This window comes from Littorina saxatilis, linkage group LG10, assembly GCF_037325665.1.
Source record: "Littorina saxatilis isolate snail1 linkage group LG10, US_GU_Lsax_2.0, whole genome shotgun sequence".
NCBI classification, from domain to species: domain Eukaryota; kingdom Metazoa; phylum Mollusca; class Gastropoda; order Littorinimorpha; family Littorinidae; genus Littorina; species Littorina saxatilis.
In genome coordinates this window covers 15229842-15251966 of record NC_090254.1, presented here as the reverse complement: position 1 = coordinate 15251966, position 22125 = coordinate 15229842, and the positions used below count along the sequence as shown (strand labels likewise).

The 22125-nt window shown below is 39.9% G+C and overlaps 2 protein-coding genes and 2 long non-coding RNA genes across 7 annotated transcripts; 1 reads left to right on the top strand and 3 right to left on the bottom strand.

The window, feature by feature from the left end:
- Positions 1–748: 748 nt before the first annotated feature.
- On the bottom strand, positions 749–3917 carry LOC138978251 (uncharacterized). Its single transcript, XR_011459622.1, has 3 exons — positions 3404–3917; positions 2643–2873; positions 749–2062 (listed from the first exon to the last, which is right to left on the bottom strand). It is a non-coding gene; the product is annotated as an uncharacterized lncRNA (long non-coding RNA).
- A 249-nt stretch (positions 3918–4166) lies between these two features.
- On the top strand, positions 4167–11484 carry LOC138978250 (uncharacterized). 3 transcript variants are annotated; one of them, XR_011459621.1, is made up of 7 exons: positions 4167–4495; positions 4738–4880; positions 6212–6308; positions 7591–7644; positions 8000–8077; positions 10081–10353; positions 11081–11484. XR_011459621.1 is itself a non-coding variant. In XM_070350917.1 (7 exons), the coding sequence occupies exons 2-6, from the start codon at positions 4869–4871 to the stop codon at positions 10183–10185; spliced, it is 387 nt and encodes a 128-aa protein (XP_070207018.1). In that variant the 5' UTR covers positions 4167–4495; positions 4738–4868; the 3' UTR covers positions 10186–10353; positions 11081–11484. The 3 variants fall into 3 exon arrangements, 1 of the variants encoding a protein (XP_070207018.1); XM_070350917.1 differs by lacking the exon at positions 7591–7644 and adding an exon at positions 6651–6745; XR_011459620.1 differs by lacking the exon at positions 7591–7644.
- Positions 11485–12328: 844 nt separating this feature from the next.
- On the bottom strand, positions 12329–14996 carry LOC138978249 (uncharacterized). The gene is made up of 3 exons (XM_070350916.1): positions 14467–14996; positions 13906–14124; positions 12329–13417 (listed from the first exon to the last, which is right to left on the bottom strand). Exons 1-3 carry the CDS (start codon positions 14590–14592, stop codon positions 13277–13279), a joined length of 486 nt encoding a protein of 161 aa, XP_070207017.1. The 5' UTR covers positions 14593–14996; the 3' UTR covers positions 12329–13276.
- A 1002-nt stretch (positions 14997–15998) lies between these two features.
- LOC138978247 (uncharacterized) lies at positions 15999–20525 on the bottom strand. 2 transcript variants are annotated; one of them, XR_011459619.1, is made up of 3 exons: positions 19082–20525; positions 18205–18295; positions 15999–17619 (listed from the first exon to the last, which is right to left on the bottom strand). It is a non-coding gene; the product is annotated as an uncharacterized lncRNA (long non-coding RNA). The 2 variants fall into 2 exon arrangements; XR_011459618.1 differs by lacking the exon at positions 19082–20525 and having other exon boundaries at positions 18205–19012.
- Positions 20526–22125: the final 1600 nt, after the last annotated feature.

The window sequence follows — 22125 nt, the reverse complement described above, 5'->3', positions numbered from 1 at the left end:
ACTCTGCATCCAAATAATCTAATTTGCAGGCTTAGATTCCCTGTTAGCTAGCACCAAAGAAACTACAATGGGCCTTATGTACAGTGTTTGCTAGCACACAAAGAGCACCAAGTGCAGTGACATCTGTGTACAGTACTGAGTAGGGCAACCGAGCTTGACCCATCTGTGCAATTATAAGTTGATCAAAATGCTAATCGAATTGATTGAAAATTAAGCAGATAATACCCTCCTGCTGCATATTTTATGCACACATTTTTTTCAACAAAGTAACTAATTGTTTACAGGTTCTGGTGTTCATCACAAGACATATTCTTATTTATATTTTTATTTTCAGAAGCCATATACTCAGGATCATTCCACATCTCATACCTGCATGTGCATACTTCAAAACCATTGAAGAAGTCACACATGAGTAATTATATCATGATCCTTCATATATATTTATTTCAAATTAAATCTTTCATTAAACACCTCCATAAATTATGTTACTAAATCATACCAATGTACAACAATACAATTTAGCAACAACACTATAGAGGAAGACACACTTAACTAATAATCTGCATTCAAAATTATTACAACACTTCTTTCGACACACACACAAACACACATACTGTTTGGAATCATACTGCTAAAGTTGAACGAACACATTTAACAGCAACATGCAAGCATTCATTCTTGTATTCAAGAAACATGCAAGTATACACTCTTCTTTCGTCTTTCAAAAGACATTTTCCGAAAAAGACTGTGAGTGTTTATGGAGTAGTTTTATTTCTGGATGGTGAGCCGAGATAAAAAAAAAATTAAAAAAATAAAAAACACACACACACATGTTGATCGTATAATAGTGAACAATAATCATAAAGTGCATATTTTGTCAAAGTGTTGGTGTCGGAAATATGCACGAGGGAGCCCACATTCACTGCCAGCATGATAGTTTGACTGCTGATTGAAAAAGTTAACACATGATGGTAGTACTCATAAGTTTGGATGTGCAGGTTTTGGAAAGAACAGTGCGTCATATTTATTTGCAGAAAATGTGTATCGGGACTGTGAGGCTTTTCATCACTTGCCTGAACATTATTATCCCTTGGCATAATTAAGGTTCCTAAAGGTCGGCGGTCAATAAAACCCTCAGTAGATTTGTTTCCAAACATCGTCAACTGCAGTGTTGCTCTTAGGCCTAAGGTTTCAGGGCTCGACAATAACGAATGCCCGACAGCCCGGGGCAAGCGTTTGAACCTGTCGGGCAAGTAAACCTTATGACCAGCTGCCCGACGGGGCAAGTGACAATATGTCAGTGAAAATTAAAATGTATTCAAATACCTTGGCGTACAAAGGACCAAAGTTCCGAAGAACAAGACTCTTCCAATGTTTCTCCCAATGTTATCGATCGCTTCTGCTAACCGGAAATGCTTTCGTTCATGTATTCACCCCATTCAGGAATTTCCGATTTGGTGACATTTCTTTAATCTAATGCGGCTTCACATTGGTTTAGGTCACGGCTAAGAGCCAATCAATGAAGAGCTATCTGAAAACTGAGAAGCACAGTTCAAAATGGCTTCACAGTCGTCGATGTTTTCCTTTTTAACAACTTCAAAGCGCGGTGTAGATGACACAGACGATGGTTCCAAATGAAAATCCCAGAAGGCATTCGAGGCCTGTCGTGACCGGAAATTCCTCTCATCTTGGCTTACGGAGTCAGTGTGTTACTGTTTGCGTTACTCCGTTTTATTGTTTTATATCTCATTCTCTATTTAGTTTATTGTGGCAAGTAAAAAAAAAATGGGGCAAGTAGTTTTGATGTGTACTTGCCCGACAGGGCAAGTTGTCAGAAAAGTTAATGTCAAGGCCTGGGTTTTTTTTCTCTCACTGGTCCACACTTTTTTTTCTGATTTGAAGCACTGTTGTGACCACTGGCTAATCAGCCTGCTGTCCGGTACATTTTGACATGTTGGAGGCCCTCTGATTGAAAAACTTTTGTGATAAATCTTGAAAAAGTTGGCCGCTAAGGTAAATCCACTTCCTCTCCACTGTATAGTTCTTGTCCATCAGACTGTTACTGAAACAAACAGTTCAGAATATCATTAGTGCGTATTGTCCTTAAGCCAAAACACTGCAGCTTTTTTCTTTCACCTCTCCATCTACTTATTTGTTTTGCTTTTGTACGTAGTACACTCACTCTCTTATCACACAGAGTTTCTCAAATAAAAAAAAGAAACAAAACTAAAAACAGAGGAAACAAGCAAACAAACACCCCCACAACCAAGAAGAAGAACAACCTAGCTGAAGACAAGCTGTTTTGCATAAACGCAAACATGTGCATAACTCAAAATGGTAATTAGACAGGTAATTAATCAGGTAATAAATCATGTCTAAAAGTCAATTCCTAGAAGTGTGTAAATAGTCAAAGCTCTAACTAAAAATGTAAAATAAAAATGTGTTACTAGAAAACACACACACACACACACACACACACACACACACACACACACACGCGCGCGCGCGCACGCACACTGACACACACACACACACACACACACACACACACACACACACACACACACACACACACAGATGATCTTGTATTTTCTGATAACATGTCCTAATTAAACCATTGAAGAATAGGTGTCTGAACTTACTCAGAGATGAAGAGTTGACCTTCTGTTGTTATTCCTCAAGAGATTAGTTCTGCTCATGCATGTCGCCTCGGGTTTTCCGTGTTCGGCCTGCATGCAGTTCCCCAAGCATCCGCTGTGTAAACGGATGTTTCTTTGTTACGTCTGTAGCTCCACTGAATATGAGGCTTCTTGTAAAGTTCTTCTGCAATTTGCTGTTCCAGCACTATCAGTCATCAATGTAGAATACTCCACCTGCAAAAGTGCCAATACCCCTAAAATTATGTGTCAAATAATTAACTTCTGATGCATAATGTAGATCTACACCCGATAGCCGAAATTGTGTGACTGGACAACTGATGTGTAAACCTGATGAAATATAATCTGTAGTTGGTATCACTCGATAATTGCTGCTTCCATATTCAGCTATGAATCTTTAAATTACAATTTAAAACGGATTTACCCCTCCCCTTCGCTTTTAAAAATCACATCAATCTGAGAGAGGAAACATAAAATCCCCTAACTTGTCATTTGCTTCTGGTCGTTAGATCTAAATTACAACTGAACTAGGTGCACAGACTGAGTTTGAGATCTACTTGAATGAGTGAGCTGCCATACCCACGCTACCCAATCTCTCTCTCTCTCTCTCTCTCTCTCTCTCTCTCTCTCTCTCTCTCTCTCTCTCTCTCTCTCTCTCTCTCTCTCTCTCTCTCTCTCTTTCAAATAACCTGCTGAAGGGTTGAGGATACATGTGTTTGGGATTATCTATTCGAAAATTCGCTCACCTTCACATGTGGACTCCGTTACGTCTTCAGCAGAACATGGTCAAAACCATGGGTCATATGTTTCGTGACGTTCAACAACAGGCTTTGAATGAGTTCATCGGCAGTAAACAAACAATTCTCTCATCTCTGCTCGTGGTTGAAACACAACCACAATCCCTGACAAAACAGATTTTCCAGTTTTCGAAAACGATCCGAAGACTTGATGCACTGGTCACACTGGCCGAATCAGCTATATATTTTCTCTGGTGAATCCATGGTTTCCAACTCCATCACAAGGATGATACAATCTAAATTTATGTTTGCATCCTATTATCTGGAAGTTGCAAGAAGAATCAAGGAATAGGAAAGTTGGTGGTGAACAGACAGATCGACTGACGAACGCCGCTGACAACTTTTTAATTATGCCTGGTCACGGGGTCACATGCGCAGAAAACATGCGCAACCTGTCTGTCGTCTGATAACTTCACTACTTCCGTTCGGTCTAGAGCAACGAAGAGAGCATTTAGGAACCTACGCTAATTATGATGACGCGAGCTTCCATTCAAATTAACTTAGGCAACGATGGTTCGATGACGTCATCCAATAGTCACATCACAGAAGGAAATGTACAAATGCTGAACGTAGCCCATTTTAGCTCGACTTATTAGACAGATAGGCTTGAGGAGAATGATAATAACAAAGTTATTAACAGAATGCAGACATCAATGATCGTGAGAACGCACAATTTGTTGTTTTCTGATGGTTATAACCGGAAGTATCTTTCGATAATGGGGCAGACAACTCCCGTAAACCCCTTCAGGCTTACTTCCCTTCTTTGTTGTCGTTCGTGTGGCAGACTAACACTAACACTGGAATTTTGAATGGCCTCGAGTTGTTATAGGCTTTGTTGGTCTGATTTTCCGCTTGTTCTTCTCTGCGGGTGTGAGAAAACTTTCTGGGGGTATGGCTGGTATTAACCCTCCAGCTATCTTGTACAGCATCGTCAGGCGAAGTTGTCTACGCCGGTCAGCAAGTGCCGAGTCTGATGGCAAGTTCAGTCTCTGCAGCATCTCTCGCAACCGGGTTTTCTCCATGGATCTGTAATATTTGCAGGTAAATCTCGCTGCTTTGTGTTGAATCTTCTCGATTTTGTCGGTATCCAGTTTTAAATATATGGGTCCCAGACAACTGCCCCATACTCTAGGGTCGAGCGAACAACGTTTATCAGTGTAAAATTTAGGGTTTGATTTACGTGCAAAATAATGAAGTATGAAGAGCAGATGACAGAAGAGCACCTGATATTTTACGTGTATGTTTTATAATTTGATTTGCTGAACGTGCTTTATTTTCGTTAGGTTCACGTCCGTTCAGCCACCTTCGGACGACGGCTGTCAGTGTTATTCTGTCGACTGTTGGTCACTCCCGTTGGCTCAAGTTATGTCACTCTTAACTGTCATCAGTTTTGTGTGTACGGAATTCATGACAGATGCGCAGAATGGTAAGTCTTTTCTCTGCTATAATTACTAAGATTTAGGTCAAAATCAAATATTAGATTTAGATGTTTGCTTCCCAGGTTGTGTTCACTGGTGATGTTGAAGCACAGGCGGAAAATATTGTTCGCTGGACTACCACTATCATAGTAAGACTACCAATATCATAGTAAGACTATGATAGTGGTGGTCCAGCGAATGATACCTTCCACCTGTGGTAGAACTGAAGCATTGTAAATAATTATTGATAGCGCACTCAAGTTGACTTATTTTTGATCACAGTGGTTGGAGACGCGCGGTGCATTCTACAGTGTTGCCCTTAGCTGTGCTTTCCAAGTTTACTGCCATTACATTTTCTTTACGATTGCAATTTTTACAACAGTTACTTCTATCTTTTTTTTTAAAATAAATATGTCAATTAAGCAAAAATAGGAGCTTTCTCTATCTTTCACATTATATATATGTTACAGTTAATCTGTGAAAGTAGGGAATACGTGTATGAACTAAAATATTTTAGGTAATACATGAATTAACTGGTTTTTTCCGTCAGTTAATTCATGTATTACCTAGTTAATACATTTATTCCCTGGTTTCACAGATTAACTGTAACATATATATATACCGCTGCACCAGTATGAACACATGCCAAAGTACCAACTTCTGATTAGGGGTTCCAGTGATAACAGCTTAACAAGTACTGGCTTCTGTGACCACCCAAAACCAACACTGATTTATTTTGTAATCCTTTATGTTTTACAAAATATAGACAGTAAAATCAATTTGTTGTGAAAATATTATCAAGGCTTCTTTGAATCTATCGTTACACTAGCTTCCATGGTACCCCACCCATACAAATAGAACGAAAACACAAACACACAAGCAGCTATGGGCAGAATGTCAGCCAGGATTTGATGGGCTAGTCAATATGGTGTATTTACATTTGAAGAGCGTGAATGTAGTATGGTATTTTCTGTGCGAAAGTCAACTTTATTTTCATCTTGTTATTCATTACTCACAGTTTTCTCTTTGCCAGCACAGTCAGTATGAGCAGACAAAAATACTTGCTCCCAAACTAAATTTGCTTATCAACATTAGATACGCACGCGCGCCTATAAGTAGGACATGAACAAGCCTAATGTACATATCTCATAAACTCCATACTGACAATCCCCTTCCCTCATGTACTACTGTTCAAATGCATAATACTATGTTCTTGGAAGAAGAAAAAAACACATTTACACTACAATCACAATACTTAAGCACAACACATGAAACAACAAAACGCATCAGGATAGAATGTTGTGCCGCTGGTAACATATCTAACTGTGTCGTACCACAGGATGAAAGAAGCCCCATCGTTTTGGTCAGAGGACAAATCTGGGACAAAGAGGGCACACAGGTCACCAACAGGAGAGACGCCTACTGCAAAACGCCAGGTATAAATGTTATTAACAGCTATTGTGGTATGTATATGTTACGTATATTAAGTTACAGCTCCGTGCATCCATGGTATCGCGGGATATTTTCTCCCTAGAATAACAGAATTAAAGCATGTGGTTAATTTCAACCACCCTCTGATAGTTCTGACATTAGATTTATGGGAACAAATTTGTCAAACCAATTTTTTTAAATTAAAATTTGATTCATCTTCAATCTAAGGGACATAACCACTCAATGTTATGGGTTGCAATATATTCAATCTCACCACAATTTTCCTTGAATTGCAAGAAACTGACATGCTTTTTATCCTTATAAGTTTACTTCTTTAATTTGTCTAGGGAACAGCTATTTCAGTCTCAAGTATATATCGAGTGAGAAAGCTGACATCCGAAGAATTCGGACATTGCTACACCAGCGCTCGGTTAAGCTAATGGTATATTAATTACCTATATTTTACCCCTTTTTTTGACTCACATGCGAAGCAAAAGTGAGTCTATGTACTCACCCGAGTCGTCCGTCCGTCCGGAAAACTTTAACGTTGGATATTTCTTGGACACTATTCAGTCTATCAGTACCAAATTTGGCAAGATGGTGTATGATGACAAGGCCCCCAAAAACATACATAGCATCTTGACCTTGCTTCAAGGTCAAGGTCGCAGGGGCCATAAATGTTGTCTAAAAAAACAGCTATTTTTCACATTTTTCCCATTTTCTCTGAAGTTTTTGAGATTGAATACCTCACCTATATATGATATATAGGGCAAAGTAAGCCCCATCTTTTGATACCAGTTTGGTTTACCTTGCGTCAAGGTCACAGGAGCTCTTCAAAGTTGGATTGTATACATATTTTGAAGTGACCTTGACCCTGAACTATGGAAGATAACTGTTTCAAACTTGAAAATTATGTGGGGCACATGTTATGCTTTCATCATGAGACACATTTGGTCACATATGATCAAGGTCAAGGTCACTTTGACCCTTATGAAATGTGACCAAAATAAGGTAGTGAACCACTAAAAGTGACCATATCTCATGGTAGAAAGAGCCAATAAGCACCATTGTACTTCCTATGTCTTGAATTAACAGCTTTGTGTTGCATGACCTTGGATGACCTTGACCTTGGGTCAAGGTCACATGTATTTTGGTAGGAAAAATGTGTAAAGCAGTTCTTAGTGTATGATGTCATTGCTAGGTTTAGTTATTTGACCTTGACCCTGAATGTAAAGGTCAAGGTCACGCATGTGAGTCATATGGGCTTTGCCCTTCTTGTTTAAATAGGCAATAGCAGACAACCACAGTGGTAAATCTGCAGCAAGAAAGTCGCTTTTTCAGGTATTTATTATGTTCATTTGTTATTGTTTCTGGCTTACTTTTTGAAATTATTATTGACGAACTCAATGATACATATTATTTTTGAAAGTTAAATTAACACTGAATTAGATAATTATCATATCCCGCAAAATTATTATTTTTGTCCTGCTGCACAAAAGTGTGCTTTATGCAAAAGTGATAGTACTGATAAATGATGGGTTCCAATCAAGGACTACTAAAGTAGTCCTTGGTTCCAATGTATCCATGTATTGCTCTGTGTTCTGATGCTTCGATGTGCACTAAGTTTCTTGTGAGTGTGTATGTCTGTGTGGTTTGTTTGTTTTTTCACTTAAAATTGACATATGCCATACCACAGAATGAATCCAGTGCATTAAATTCAACGAGGGATTTCAAGTCGCCATCTGGACATATTGTCCCACAACCAAACTACAAGGTAATGAATTCATATTCATAATGTTTCAAATTAAATCATATGTATACTGGTTTTGTAAAAATGTATTTTTAAGTCAAACGGCATATTGGTTCCTGATAAATTTGACAGCTTTTTCCCTTTGGATAATTTTATAACTATTATGTCACCCCATACTTACTAGAGTGACGTCTCTTTGCTTAAATTGACATATGAAATTGCACAAGGCTTTGGAAGAGATCAAGGTTTGGTGAGGTATGCAAAGTACAGTGTGTAGGATATATTAATACTCTCTTACTTACTGTCTCATACCACATCTGCTTTTTACATTTAGTCAAGTTTTGACTAAATACCGGCCCCCGTAGCGCAGTGGTTAGCGCATCGGGCTGTGGGCCGGGAGGTCGTGGGTTCGAATCCCATCAGGGTCATGTGGGTTTTTCGGGCTACGGTCGGCTCCTACCCAGAGTGGAAGTGCTATGGTTCCTATGGGAAGGCTGGAATCACACAGCCGAGTGTCATTCACTTAACGAATGCAACTTTGAGGGTGCTCAGGTTCTGTTTACCTGACCAACACCGCAGGTGCGGCAGTTCTCGGGCCTGGTTGACACCAGGATATATTATGACAGTAAGCGTAGAGTGCTGCCCTGTCACGTAGTCTCAAACCAAATTGGAAATCCATAGCATCATCATTATAATCATCCTCATCTCATTAATCATCCAAAATTATAAAGTGTCCTTGCTCTTGTGGCCCTTCATGCCCGGAGCTCTCATGGTGACCTTGGTCTCAGTGTTCCTGTTCGATCCTTCCCTGAATAGTACTTCTGCTGTCAGTCCTCAACGTGTGACGTTCTGGGGGGTCGACGGAGGGACGTGGTGGCGGTCTGCTCTCTGGAGGGGACCCTCACTCAGTCTGGCTCCACGACTTAGCTGTCAATGTCGTTAGTAGGGGGCATAGTAGGTAGTGGGCTGCGTCCGTTAGCTCGGGACAGACCCACTACTGAACACCGTCGAAGTGACTCAGCAGAAGTGCAGTGTCATCTTCCGAGGGTAGCCTACCGCAACGACCCGACATCCCTCCCTGGAGCGTCTGTAAAATCGACAAGTCTGGCAGCGGAACGAAATTCAGATGTGCATGGAACAGTGAGTGCAGGGACGGGGCGGCGTGAGTGCACACCGGGACAAGGAACAGGTGTAAGGAAAAAAAAAAAAAAAGTTTTGACTAAATGTTTTAACATAGAGGGGGAATCGAAACGAGGGTCGTGGTGTATGTGTGTGCGTGCGTGCGTGTAGAGCGATTCAGACCAAACTACTGGACCGATCTTTATGAAATTTTCCATGAGAGTTCCTGGGTATGATATCCCCGAACGGTTTTTTTGATAAATGTATTTGATGACGTCATATCCGGCTTTTCGTGAAAGTTGAGGCGGCATTGTCACGCTCTCATTTTTCAACCAAATTGGTTGAAATTTTGGTCAAGTAATCTTCGACGAAGCCCGGACTGACGATGCTACGAGTATACGGTCTTGCTGCGTTGCATTGCGTTCAGTTTCATTCTGTGAGTTCGACAGCTACTTGACTAAATGTTGTATTTTCGCCTTACGTGACTTGTTTATATATTGAACAGATCGCTTTCGCGTGCATTGTAATATTTTCAAAAAAGCAACTTCTGTAAATCTGTAACTTTTCAGTTGATTAAAGTCAAAAACTTGAATAAGTGCCGTTGATCTGTCCATGGAATCTAACTTACTATGAAGCATAACTATATTCCGATTCGTGATGCATACATGTTGTGATAGTGTATGCTAAAGTTTTCCATTTTCAATCTGACGTGTGGGTTAGATTTTTTAGAAACAACAAACATGCATACTAAGTTGCCACTGCCAGTTTGTATAGCTGCTAAGCTTACCCCCAGCTGAGTCAGTGAGTATTTTGTAAGTTTACATACAAAATGGTGATGAGGGGGGAAAAAGAATGCCTTCCACAGGTGCGAAAAACTGTGATTTGATCTCAAGGCCTTTTTGTTTTAGAGCTTTTCCTGCTTTGGAACTTGGGAGATGGGATTCCTGTTGACCGTGAAGCAGAAAATGCAGAGAGGGTGCTTCTTCGAGAGTACAAGCAGAAGTTGTATGTGAAAGGTGTGCTCAAGTTTATCCTTATCCATTCATCATCACAACTGGATTGAAAGGCAGCAAGATGGGCGATTCCTGTGGCCAAGCGTCTTCATCACCGGCTGCCTGTGAGTGTGAGCTCGACCTCATGCATCGCCTCGTCAACGAGTTTTAAGGAGGAAAGGCTTACAGGTAGGAAACCTCTCTACTTTTTTTTAAAATAAATCATATTTGCACTTTACTTTTGAACAAGAGAATGGTTCAAGTTGAATTGCAAGATGGTTTGTGTGGCCTAACAACATTTTGGTTTCAGTGAACAGGGAATGTGTCAAAATCTGAAAAAACCAGCATACTAGTATTAACACACACTAAAATTATGCCTGTCGCTGTCAGCAGTATATGTTATATACATATAATTTTTAAAAAAAAGTGCAGTGATACTGATAGTGATACAGTTAATCAGCAATGACTGAACAGACTTTCTAAATTCAGGGATGGTCAAATCATCTGATCTGACTAATGACCAGGGGCGAGTACAAAAAATCCGCTGTGCTAGTTAAAACCGCTTGGCAACTCACCTGGTTGGCTAGTGAAAATTCTCGTCAAATGCAACACTTCTGGTTGTAATACTCTAGTTTAAAAACGTTATAAACAATGCAGTTATAGCAACTGGGGTTTGTACCCGGCAAGCAATTCTTTTTGGTGGACTGGACTTTCTTGAAATGACCCGCCTGTCTGGCAAGTGAAGATTTTGAGATCTGGCCATCCCTGCAAATGCTCTTCATGCAAGTTGCACTCAAATTTGTGAGCAATTTGTTATGTACAACTTGGTAAATTGTCCTAAATGATGCTTTAGTAAAAGTTGTTGTCTCCTGTCTCTTTCTCATATTGATTATTTTATTTTTTTCCCTTTTGGCAGGGTTTTGACCATGTGCAACAGGCTGCAAGTCATTTTGGAGGAGGAAGCCCCTGATTGCATCTTTGTCAAAATCAGAAAGAGACTTCTAGGTGTCTCCAAGAGTCAGCCATCACAACCACCTGTTTCCCAGAGCCAGCCATCACAACCTCTTGTTCCCAAAGTAATCCAATCCTGTTTCCCGTTTTGATACAGGCAGCAACAGGAGGAACTAGTAGAAGTAGGGAAAGCGTTATTAACAAAACAGCTTTTTCCTCTTAACTATGAAACCACACAGATAAACAAGGAGAGCAACCCTTCCACAAAGTAAACAATCCTGACGACTCTTATTTCAACAATTTGTCAACTCATGTAAATGCTTTGCCAGATCCAGGCATTAAGCTCTACTCTTTCAGGGGCGGACGAGGGGGGGGGGGGGGGGGGGGGGCACAGGGGGCACGTGCCCCCCCCCCCCCCCCGAAAAAAAAAAAAAAAGAAGAAGAAAAAAAAAGATTTTTCTATGCTGATTCTATGACCATTTCTAAGTTCAAATGGCACCAGATGGCACCATTTTGCTTCTTTGGGCAAAACAAATTTCCAGGGGGGGGCATGCCCCCGGACCCCCCTAGCAAATTCGGGCGCTTCGCGCCCATCACATTCACTTTCGATTCAAAGTGCCCCCCCCCCTTACAAAGCAACTGATCCGCCCCTGTCTTTACACATGTAATGGGCAGAGCAACATTGTTGAACAGCTGCTTCGTTTCTGTAAGTTTTTAGCCTGAAAGGTAGTAGGGTGGGTCGCATCTAAAATATAAATGTTTGTCTTGTCAAAACCTATGTAAGTTTTCCTACATTTTAAGACTCCATCTTTTTCTGTACTGGAATTTTTTTTATCAGATTATTGTTTGGAGTTCTGAAAAGGAAGGTTCCTGTGTACACCATTATAGATATGACTTTTACTGTACTACATGTGTGTTTTTGGTATATATATATAAATATATGAAACTAGATATATTTCTTCCCAATATGTTCATTGCCAAGTGGATGAAGTCATCAGATTTGATCTGCTGCTAGTGATAAGTTTATCAACATAAGTAAAGTTTTTTGAGCTGACTGTATTGTGTGCATTTTGTTTGCAAGTGCTGATATGTTTGACTTTGTGCTGTAATGCTTTGTCTTGTCTCTCATTCTCCATTTCAAAGTACGAGAACTCAGATTTTGTTCTGACATACTCATTGCATCATACGAACATCAATAAAGACACACACAAAATGTGAGCCAAACAAACATTTTTTCTCAGAACATGTTATGGTATGCACAGGTGACATGAAATGGAGAGAAGACTGTGCGCAGGAAGAAGAGAGAAACATTCAAACAAATGAAAACAAACCAGTAAATTGTTAAAGGTTGCTCTTGGCTACTCTGGTGACATGTACTTTATTCTACCTATATTAGCGAAACAGATAGGCTAGATCCTTAAAGGCATATGTACGCGCTCCGTGTTTACAAAGTGTAGTTTGCCCATAATCGATGTCAAACACACCATAAGACCATGTAATGACGATATGTCGCCATGCGCGGACCATATACATGCATTACAGCTTGTTTTAGAGTCTCAAAAACTTTGGATGTAAACAAAGACGCGGAGTTATTTCCCTTGCGTCAACGCTACCTCTGTTGGCAAATCTATAAATAGGACGATCCAGATGAAAATTAACATATCTCAACATTGAAGGGGTCCTAGACCACAATATTTTGCAGGGAACTTAATTTAGCATGTCTCCAGCTGTTGGTAAAGCAATTAGCGTGTATAGTCATCGAGTACATATGGCTTTAAAGGTCTAATCATCGTCTCTGTTGCATAAACAACATCTCATCTATACTATAACGTTTAGGGTCAATACTCATTGGTTGATCGCTAAAAATTCTTGTATTTTTAGAATTGTTGACTTTTTCCTGCCATCTTCTTGTTACAAAGGGTGACACTAAAAACATGATTTAATTGGAAGAGACTAGTCGTGGCTATACCAGTGCAATATGATATGTTCTGCGAGAAATCAGATTTCTGAATAACCATGTATTTTTTCTGTCTGCATTAAGTTGGCATCTGCTTATACACAAAAAAATATCAAGAAATAAGCAAAAACAAGAGCACCCAGAAATGTTTCCGTCGCGAATGGGTCTTGTTCAGGGCCAGAGTCACACTTTTCTGGCAATCAACTAGCTGTGCACACCATTCCTCTCCCTTGATGATCCTTGGGCCTGGCACGCCTCAAACTGGAATTCCAGATCTCGCATTGCCCATTTTCTTCTGCCTAGCCGGTGCTTTGGTCGGGGTATGTCTATCAGCACTCTTGCTGTCTGAAACATTGCCAAACAGGGTTCATTCTGTCAGTATTTATGGTAGTATTACATCTTCATGCAGGGTTCTCCACATATGTTGTCCGTTTGGGTTCAATGCCCCCAACTTCAACTTATAAAGGTGGTCATTTGGACCCACTGTAGTCATTTTCAGTGCAATACAGAACTCCCTCTGTGAATTCCCCGGTACACTTGTTTTTGTTCCTTTGGCTTCTATGGAGAGCTCTCCTAATGTTGATCAAATCGCACTCTGGAAACAAACCACCCACATAAAACTTAGCTTGGCTTCCCACATTCATTCTTGTTCAGATTTCAGAACACACGAACAGACGAAAAGTCAATTAAATCACTCAAGCTGTAAGGAACAGACACATCATAGTGATACTAGAAGCAGCATGTGTGAACAAATACATTCAACACCTTCCCATCTTCTTTACTGCGTACACACACAAAATATAACAAGAAAATTATTTTTAAAAAAAACTTACTCTGTGTTGAAATCCAGGGTATCCCAAGTTTTGTGTTGGGAAAGAAATCTCTGCAGTTGGTGTGCCATCAAGAAAGTGTAGAGAACAAACCCTTGCATCTTTTGCAGGTGAAAAAAGCTTGTGCCTTCCGTCTGCTGTTGTGTCTACACGGCTGATGAGTCGAATCCACTTTAATCTCGTTGTGCTGGTTTCTTCTTGTGTGTTGGATGCGGATGCAAGCTGTTGAAAACAGACAGATGCATATCAGATTTAACAATTTATGGCTCTACAAAGCAATTTTTATTGCTTTTTAATCACAGCCATGCTCTAACAACATGAAGTAAAACAAAAAAACAAGAAACGGAAACACTGACACAGAAAGTGAGCCAAATATTTTGACCTCATGCACAGCAGATTCAAACACTGCAGTGCAGTTTTTGTAACGTTCAAAGCTGTATAAATGCAGGTCTAGCTAAACGATTTTGTAATCATGCTATGGAATTTGCAGAAAAAAACAATAAATCGCATGAATGTCAGGCAATAAAATAAGTTGATCAAGAACTGTTACAGTGTTGCGCTTACCTGAACGGTGGTTGGCCACAGACTCGTGTGGAACCTGGTCGGACTGAATTTTGCAAAGTTTAGCTTTCCATTTTGAAGACGGTAGCTTCCGTTGTCACAATCAATCATCGGGCAGTGACATGCCATCGATAATCGCTGAACTTACATCGACAAAACAACAAAATAAACACAAGTGTCTGACTCGTCAGTCGCAGAACATACGCACAGCTGTGTTGCAGACGATTTGTTTCCTCGAAAAAATGACGCAGCCAATGAGAGGCGTCTGTGCGGTCACGTGATTTTCCTTCTTTGTTCCATGTAAACGTCGGAACTGTTTAGTGGTGTATTGTGCGTTCTCACGATCATTGAGGTCTGCATTCTGTTAATAACTTTGTTATTATCATTCTCCTCAAGCCTATCTGTCTAATAAGTCGAGCTAAAATGGGCTACGTTCAGCATTTGTACATTTCCTTCTGTGATGTGACTATTGGATGACGTCATCGAACCATCGTTGCCTAAGTTAATTTGAATGGAAGCTCGCGTCATCATAATTAGCGTAGGTTCCTAAATGCGAAGAGAGTTTTACCTTGGTCCTTGTAATAGTAGTAGTCCTGAGAGCGCACAGGCCCCGCCCACTTTGATCCCGACCCGATCGTGACGAGTGCCTGTGAGTGTTTCCCTCTCAACCAAGCGTCTATAGTTACAACACAACAATGGAACATCCGATCGTACGTCACATACAGACGTAAAGTTACATTCTTAAAAAATATGATTAGTATTTAGTCTCTACCAGCCCGCATGCCTTTTTGAATGTATCATAAATCAAGGGTCTATGGTTACAATTAAACACATTTATCAATAGAACATACATGTAGTATGTCACATGAAGACGGTAATATTACTGTCTTCCAGAAAATCATTATCTCAAGTTTATAGTCTTTGCTAGCACGCAAGCCTCCTTCAAAGTGTCTAGGGTTACAAATAAACGCATTTATTCCCCCCTCTGCTTCTTTACCTCTGTAAACTTGTAGAGCTAGTTATTTTTCGATAATGACCCAGCAACCAAACAAATAACGAGCCAGCAACAGCCTGAATCCTCGATAGTGCAATGGGTTGAGAAGCTGTTCTGTTTTGGTACTACTTTTGCGACTGAAAAGTTCAAAACGCTCTATACGTACGAAATATACATCTCTGGAGCAAACAATACAAACATACCGCATTTAAATTAACAACTACAGGCCTGAACACATGAATCTCCATATAAAATCCATGAGTTCGGTTGTTTTCTGAATATAGATCTGCTGTGCACACACCGTCAAAGAAACTACAATGGGAAGAAGGATAACTTCCTCATTGGGCATGCTTAGAAATGAGAATGGCTAAATACGAGTTATTCCCCTTTTCTACATGCTGACCAGGGTGTCTCCTGCTTTGTCATGACTAGTACAGTCGATCTTTCTCATGCTGTGACTTGCTTTATTTTCACATTTTCGGTATTTAAAACAGCAAACACACACACACACACACACACACACACACCGAAGAAGTTTCCATTCTGATTCGGTTATTTTATTTGGTGCTATATGTTTGCTTCACATTGTTTCTTTTACATTGCTTTAGGTATCCCAATTCGCTAAACACATCCATAATGCATGCATGGCTCATTCGAAACAGGGCAACTGAACAACTGATGCCCAATAGCAATAAATACTGAACAACTGAACAATAAATAGCAATAAATGATGACAGTGCCAAGTTTTTAAGTACAAAGTGAAATCATGTGACTGGACAAAGGCACAATTTCAAAATACAAATAAAAAAAAATCGAGGCCCATTTTAAATTAAGTTCTCAGCTCATATGGAAGCATAAGGTGACCCTAGAAACCGAAATTGGGAGACCTCCCGCCCCCAGGGCAGACTACAAAAAGAAAGGGGGGGGGGGGGGGGGGGGGGAGGGGAGCTAATTTGTGAAAAAGTATAAAAGGAATCAAAAACTGTATACATGTATTTAGTTAATACCCCAAAAATTGTATAGTATATACAATGTCAGACCCTAAAGAAAGTTTGTTAGTCATTGCTTAGGCAAAACAAAGCAAAATAGTCTGTTTACGGTATCCCGACCAACCCTATTTTTCCCCCGCCGACCCTAGACTTTTTTTTGGCATTTGGAGAAAAAGAAAAAGAAAAAAAAATCAATTTTGTTCCTGTTTTTTTGCAAAATAATTTAAAAAGATGGTTATAAAAAAAAAAATTAAGAAAAGCCGACCTACCGACCCTCTTTTTGTGTGCCTATGTTACTGTAAACAGACTAAAAGGTACATCACAAACAACACACCAGGGATGCTACTCCCCCCTTAAAAATAGCCATGAGTCATAGGTGTGACGTTTGAATCTTTTAGCTAAATAAAACCATAGGCAATTGATCGGAAATATCAGGAAAAATCTTAACAAGTTTATTATTTGTTTGCTTGGACCAATCCTCTTGCCGAAGAGTTTTACAGTAAAAATTGATTTTACGTCAAAAATATCACAGGAATATCGAATGTTGAGGTAAGGCTGGGATAGCCAAGTTCAAGAATAACGGAAGGTGACTGTTGAATCTTTTTGAAAATGTATAAAAATATAGATGGTAGGCAATTCAAAATTAAAAAAAGGACTCTCGGAGCATGGACTTAATGAGTCAAAAATTAAAGAAGGCTCTATGAGCCGAAGTACATGTTTTGTCTATTGTCTTTTTTTATTTTGAATTGCCGACCATCTATATTTTGATACAACTTTGGACCCTCTTTGTACGGAGAGAGTTGGCAATTGTTAATCACATTCTCTCATCTCATTGACTCTCCTTCGGCTCCTTGGTAACATGCGTTCCCGTCTCTGCCAGGATTGGACACAGCAGCAGATAACCGGTAAATATGTAACAGGCATAAATGGCAAAATAGCTCGCCTCGCCTGATAATATATGAGACAACTGTTCTATTACAAAGTCTTTCTTGGGAGGCTTGGCTAATTTACTCGCTCGTTTTACACGGGGTTCCATCGTTTTCTTTTCTAATCGGAAAACCTTGCTCCTCAGTTTGTTGACCTTCTGCCAAAGTTCCGCTTCACGAGGGGATGGGGAGGATGACGACTTTGATGCTTTACATCCTATGTCCTCCAGGATCGCCTGAATGTCATCTAAAAAAGAAAACACACACACAAAACACATAAAATAACATCTTTACGTGTGGGAACTACAGGTACAATTTCATTCATCCATGCATCCGCCCTATACAGCTTCTTCTTCTTCTTCTTCTTCTTCTGCGTTCGTGGGCTGAAACTTTCACACGCACTCATTTTTTTGCACAAGTGGAATTTTACGTGTATGACCGTTTTTACCCCGCCATTTAGGCAGCCATACGCCGCTTTCGGAGGAAGCATGCGGGGTATTTTTGTGTTTCTAAAACCCACCGAACTCTGACATGGATTACAGGATCTTTTTCGTGCGTACTTGGTCTTGTGCTTGCGTGTACACATGAAGGGGGATAAGTCACTAGCAGGTCTGCACATAAGTTGACCTGGGAGATCGGAAACATCTCCACACTTAACCCACCAGGCGGCCGCGACCGGGATTCGAACCCTCGACCTTCCGAGTTAATAGACCGACGTCTTACCACCCCGCCACAGCGCCCGTCACCCTATACAGCAATTATCAACTATGTAATGGATGGGTTTAAACATTTTTTGATGTCAGGGTGTTCTTCATGGTTAAAAATCTCTTACCTGGTTGAACAATTTGTGCATCAGGCGACAGGTCGGTGCTGGCTTCATTTGTAGCTACCCTTTGCGATGGTGGCTTCCTCCCACTAGCAACCTGCAAATGCACAGCTCTTTAACTGACAAACTCACAACCAACACCCAGTCCCAATGAAACAATTCTCCCAATTTCATGGCATTGGTCTTAGGCCACACAAAAAAGTGTATGTTTCTGGTAAGGCAAAACAAAAAATAATCTGTTTACGATATCCGGACCGACCCTATTTTTTTCCCACCGGCCCTAGACTTTTTTGGGGCATTAAAAAATAAAATTAAAATATTCAGATGGCTAAAATACAAAAATAAAAAGCCGACCTACCGACGCTATTTTGGGGGGGCCTATGTTACCTTTAACAGACTTTTTTTGTGGCCTAACATGACTAAAGGTGGAGATTTTTTTTCTAAACTTTTTTTTTAAACCATCTTTTTAACTTATTTTGTTGAAAAACAGGAAAACAAGTGATTTTCGAATACCCCTTTTATTTTTGAAAATGCAAAAACAAAAGTCTAGGGTCATCGGGAAAACATAGGTAGGGTCAGGTGACCAGAAACATACAACTTTTTGTTGTTGACGCCGACCCTATACTTTTGTTGCCATTTGGGGCTGTTTTTTGGCAAAATAAGTTCATCATATCATCATAATCAAGACGTCAATCCAAAATAAGTAACTTTTTTTTGTTGGCCTTATCATTATTTTGCGCTAAATGCAAACAGGCATTATTTGATGGGAACAATGCTGTTTTTTTTCAATTCTTACATCAGCCTCAAACTTGTCATTACTCAACCTGCATTTATTAGTGTGCTTCTTTGATTTGCAAAAACCTAAAACCAATAAATAAATAACCTTCGGTGGTGGATTGGGCACTGCAAACAATGTCGGGACAGCATTCCACACAAGTGATCCTCTCTGCAGGATTGTTTTACTGGTTGGCCTCAAAGTGATCAGTACAAAGCTTGAGACCTTGAACATCAGCTGGCTGCAGCTTTTCAAAGTCCTCTCGCCTTGTGAATTGCATCCATATTCTGCACCTAGTTTGACAATAAAAACAACAATGTTATTGTTAAACTAAGCAAAAAGGAAAGACAAAAAAAGCTAAATCAGATCTTCAGTCTAAATCTAACGCTCTGCCTGAACGCAAAACGGATGAGTGATGTACCTTTGTACTGTAGTTTTCCCGTAAGCAAGGTTTGATAAAGGTTTCGGCAAATATGCCCACGGGTAGTTTGTCATCAAGTGTAAACTGTTGTTTTGTACTGACTGCTGACTCACACTCACAGTCGTAAGTACTCGCTGACGCTGTAGTCTACTGAGTGAGTTGACTCGAGCCATTGCATTCATTCTCATTCTGAAGAAGGTAAACCTGATGAAATAATCACTGCACAACCCACCTTTTTATATTTAGTCAAGTTTTGACTAAATATTTTAACATCGAGGGGGAATCGAAACGAGGGTCGTGGTGTATGTGTGTCTGTGCGTGTGTGTGTGTGTGTGTGTGTGTGCGTGTGTGTGTGTGTGTGTAGAGCGATTCAGACTAAACTACTGGACCGATCTTTATGAAATTTGACATGAGAGTTCCTGGGTATGAAATCCCCGAACGTTTTTTTCATTTTTTTGATAAATGTCTTTGATGACGTCATATCCGGCTTTTCGTGAAAGTTGAGGCGGCACTGTCACGCCCTCATTTTTCAACCAAATTGGTTGAAATTTTGGTCAAGTAATCTTCGACAAAGCCCGGACTTCGGTATTGCATTTCAGCTTGGTGGCTTAAAAATTAATTAATGACTTTGGTCATTAAAAATCTGAAAATTGTAAAAAAAAATAAAAATTTATAAAACGATCCAAATGTACGTTTATCTTATTCTCCATCATTTGCTGATTCCAAAAACATATAAATATGTTATATTCGGATTAAAAACAAGCTCTGAAAATTAAATATATAAAAATTATTATCAAAATTAAATTGTCCAAATCAATTTAAAAACACTTTCATCTTATTCCTTGTCGGTTCCTGATTCCAAAAACATATAGATATGATATGTTTGGATTAAAAAAACGCTCAGAAAGTTAAAACAAAGAGAGGTACAGAAAAGCATGCTATCCTTCTTAGCGCAACTACTACCCCGCTCTTCTTGTCAATTTCACTGCCTTTGCCATGAGCGGTGGACTGACGATGCTACGAGTATACGGTCTTGCTGAAAAATGGCATTGCGTTCAGTTTCATTCTGTGAGTTCGACAGCTACTTGATTAAATATTGTATTTTCGCCTTACGCGACTTGTTCTTCTTTAGGGAACTTGTGGAAAGTTTTCCCGAAGCAGCTCTGTTTGTAACGGGCGTTCTTGCAACAAAAAGCCGAGCACAATTTACCACCACCACGCACGCGATCGGTACCTACGCGATCCGCCATTTTGTTTTCGCCGTCAGCATGTGACTAGGGACGATAACCCACAAACACTTTTTCGCATTTTCTTCGCAAGTTCCACGTCTTCCTTATGTACAGTGTTTGCGTGCACACACCGTTCATCACAAGCAAATTCCCAAGGCAAGTAACTCATACTCTTGCCGACAAGAGTAGTTCCCCTTCTTTTAACGCAGTTTCTTCGACAACACTGACTGCAATCCGACGGTCAGTTTTCAACAATATTTCATTTTATAAACAGATCACACGCAACCAAATGCACACATCTCATCAATTTAAACAACATAAAGCGGTTTCATACACTATTTTCCACAAAAAACTGAACTTCATACAGTAATTAACGTTGGAACACGGGTGCAAAAGTTCGTCTGCTAGTCCCATTTGACGAAAGAACATTATCTTTAGCGATACTAAATCATAAACAGAACACACAATATCTGCCTTTACCGCCACAGCAGAATAACAGCTTATCTGTGTACTTGATTTTAGTCTAAAACAGGGAAACTGACAAGAAGTGTTAACAGAATGGAATGATTTGCACGGAACTATACAACCGCACATTAATCGATCGCCTGCGCAGGTTGACTGGTTGAGTGATTCGGATTCGATCAAACTTTCGCACAAAAACTCCTGTTTTCTTTGAATAACTGAAGAAAGGGGGAATAAAGAGGTTACACACCTCGTCTCAGTGATTATTAAAAATAATGGTCTCAGTTCGCGGTCATGAAAAAGCTCGCTGAAGCTCGCATTTTTCATGATCCGCTAACTTCGACCATTATTTTTAATAATCACTGAGACTCGGCATGTAACCTCTACTTATTCCCCCCTCTGCTTCTTTACCTCTGTAAACTTGTAGAGCTAGTTATTTTTCGATAATGACCCAGCAACCAAACAAATAACGAGCCAGCAACAGCCTGAATCCTCGATAGTGCAATGGGTTGAGAAGCTGTTCTGTTTCGGTACTACTTTTGCGACTGAAAAGTTCCGAACGCTCTAATGTACGAAGTATACATTTCTGGAGCAAACGATACAAACATACCGCATTTAAATTAACAACTACAGGCCTGAACACATGAATCTCCATATAAAATCCATGAGTTCGGTTGTTTTCTGAATCTAGATCTGCCGTGCACAAACCGTTCATCACAAGCAAATTCCCAAGGCAAGTAACTCATACTCTAGCGACAAGAGTAGTTCCCCTTCTTTTAACGCAGTTTCTTCGACAACACTGACTGCAATCCGACGGTCAGTTTTTTAACAATATTTCATTTTATAAACAGATCACACGCAACCAAATGCACACATCTCATCAATTTAAACAACATAAAGCGGTTTCATACACTATTTTCCCCAGAAAACTGAACTTCATACAGTAATTAACGTTGGAACACGGGTGCAAATGTTCGTCTGCTAGTCCCGGCCATTTGACGAAAGAACATTATCTTAAGCGATACTAAAACATAAAAAGA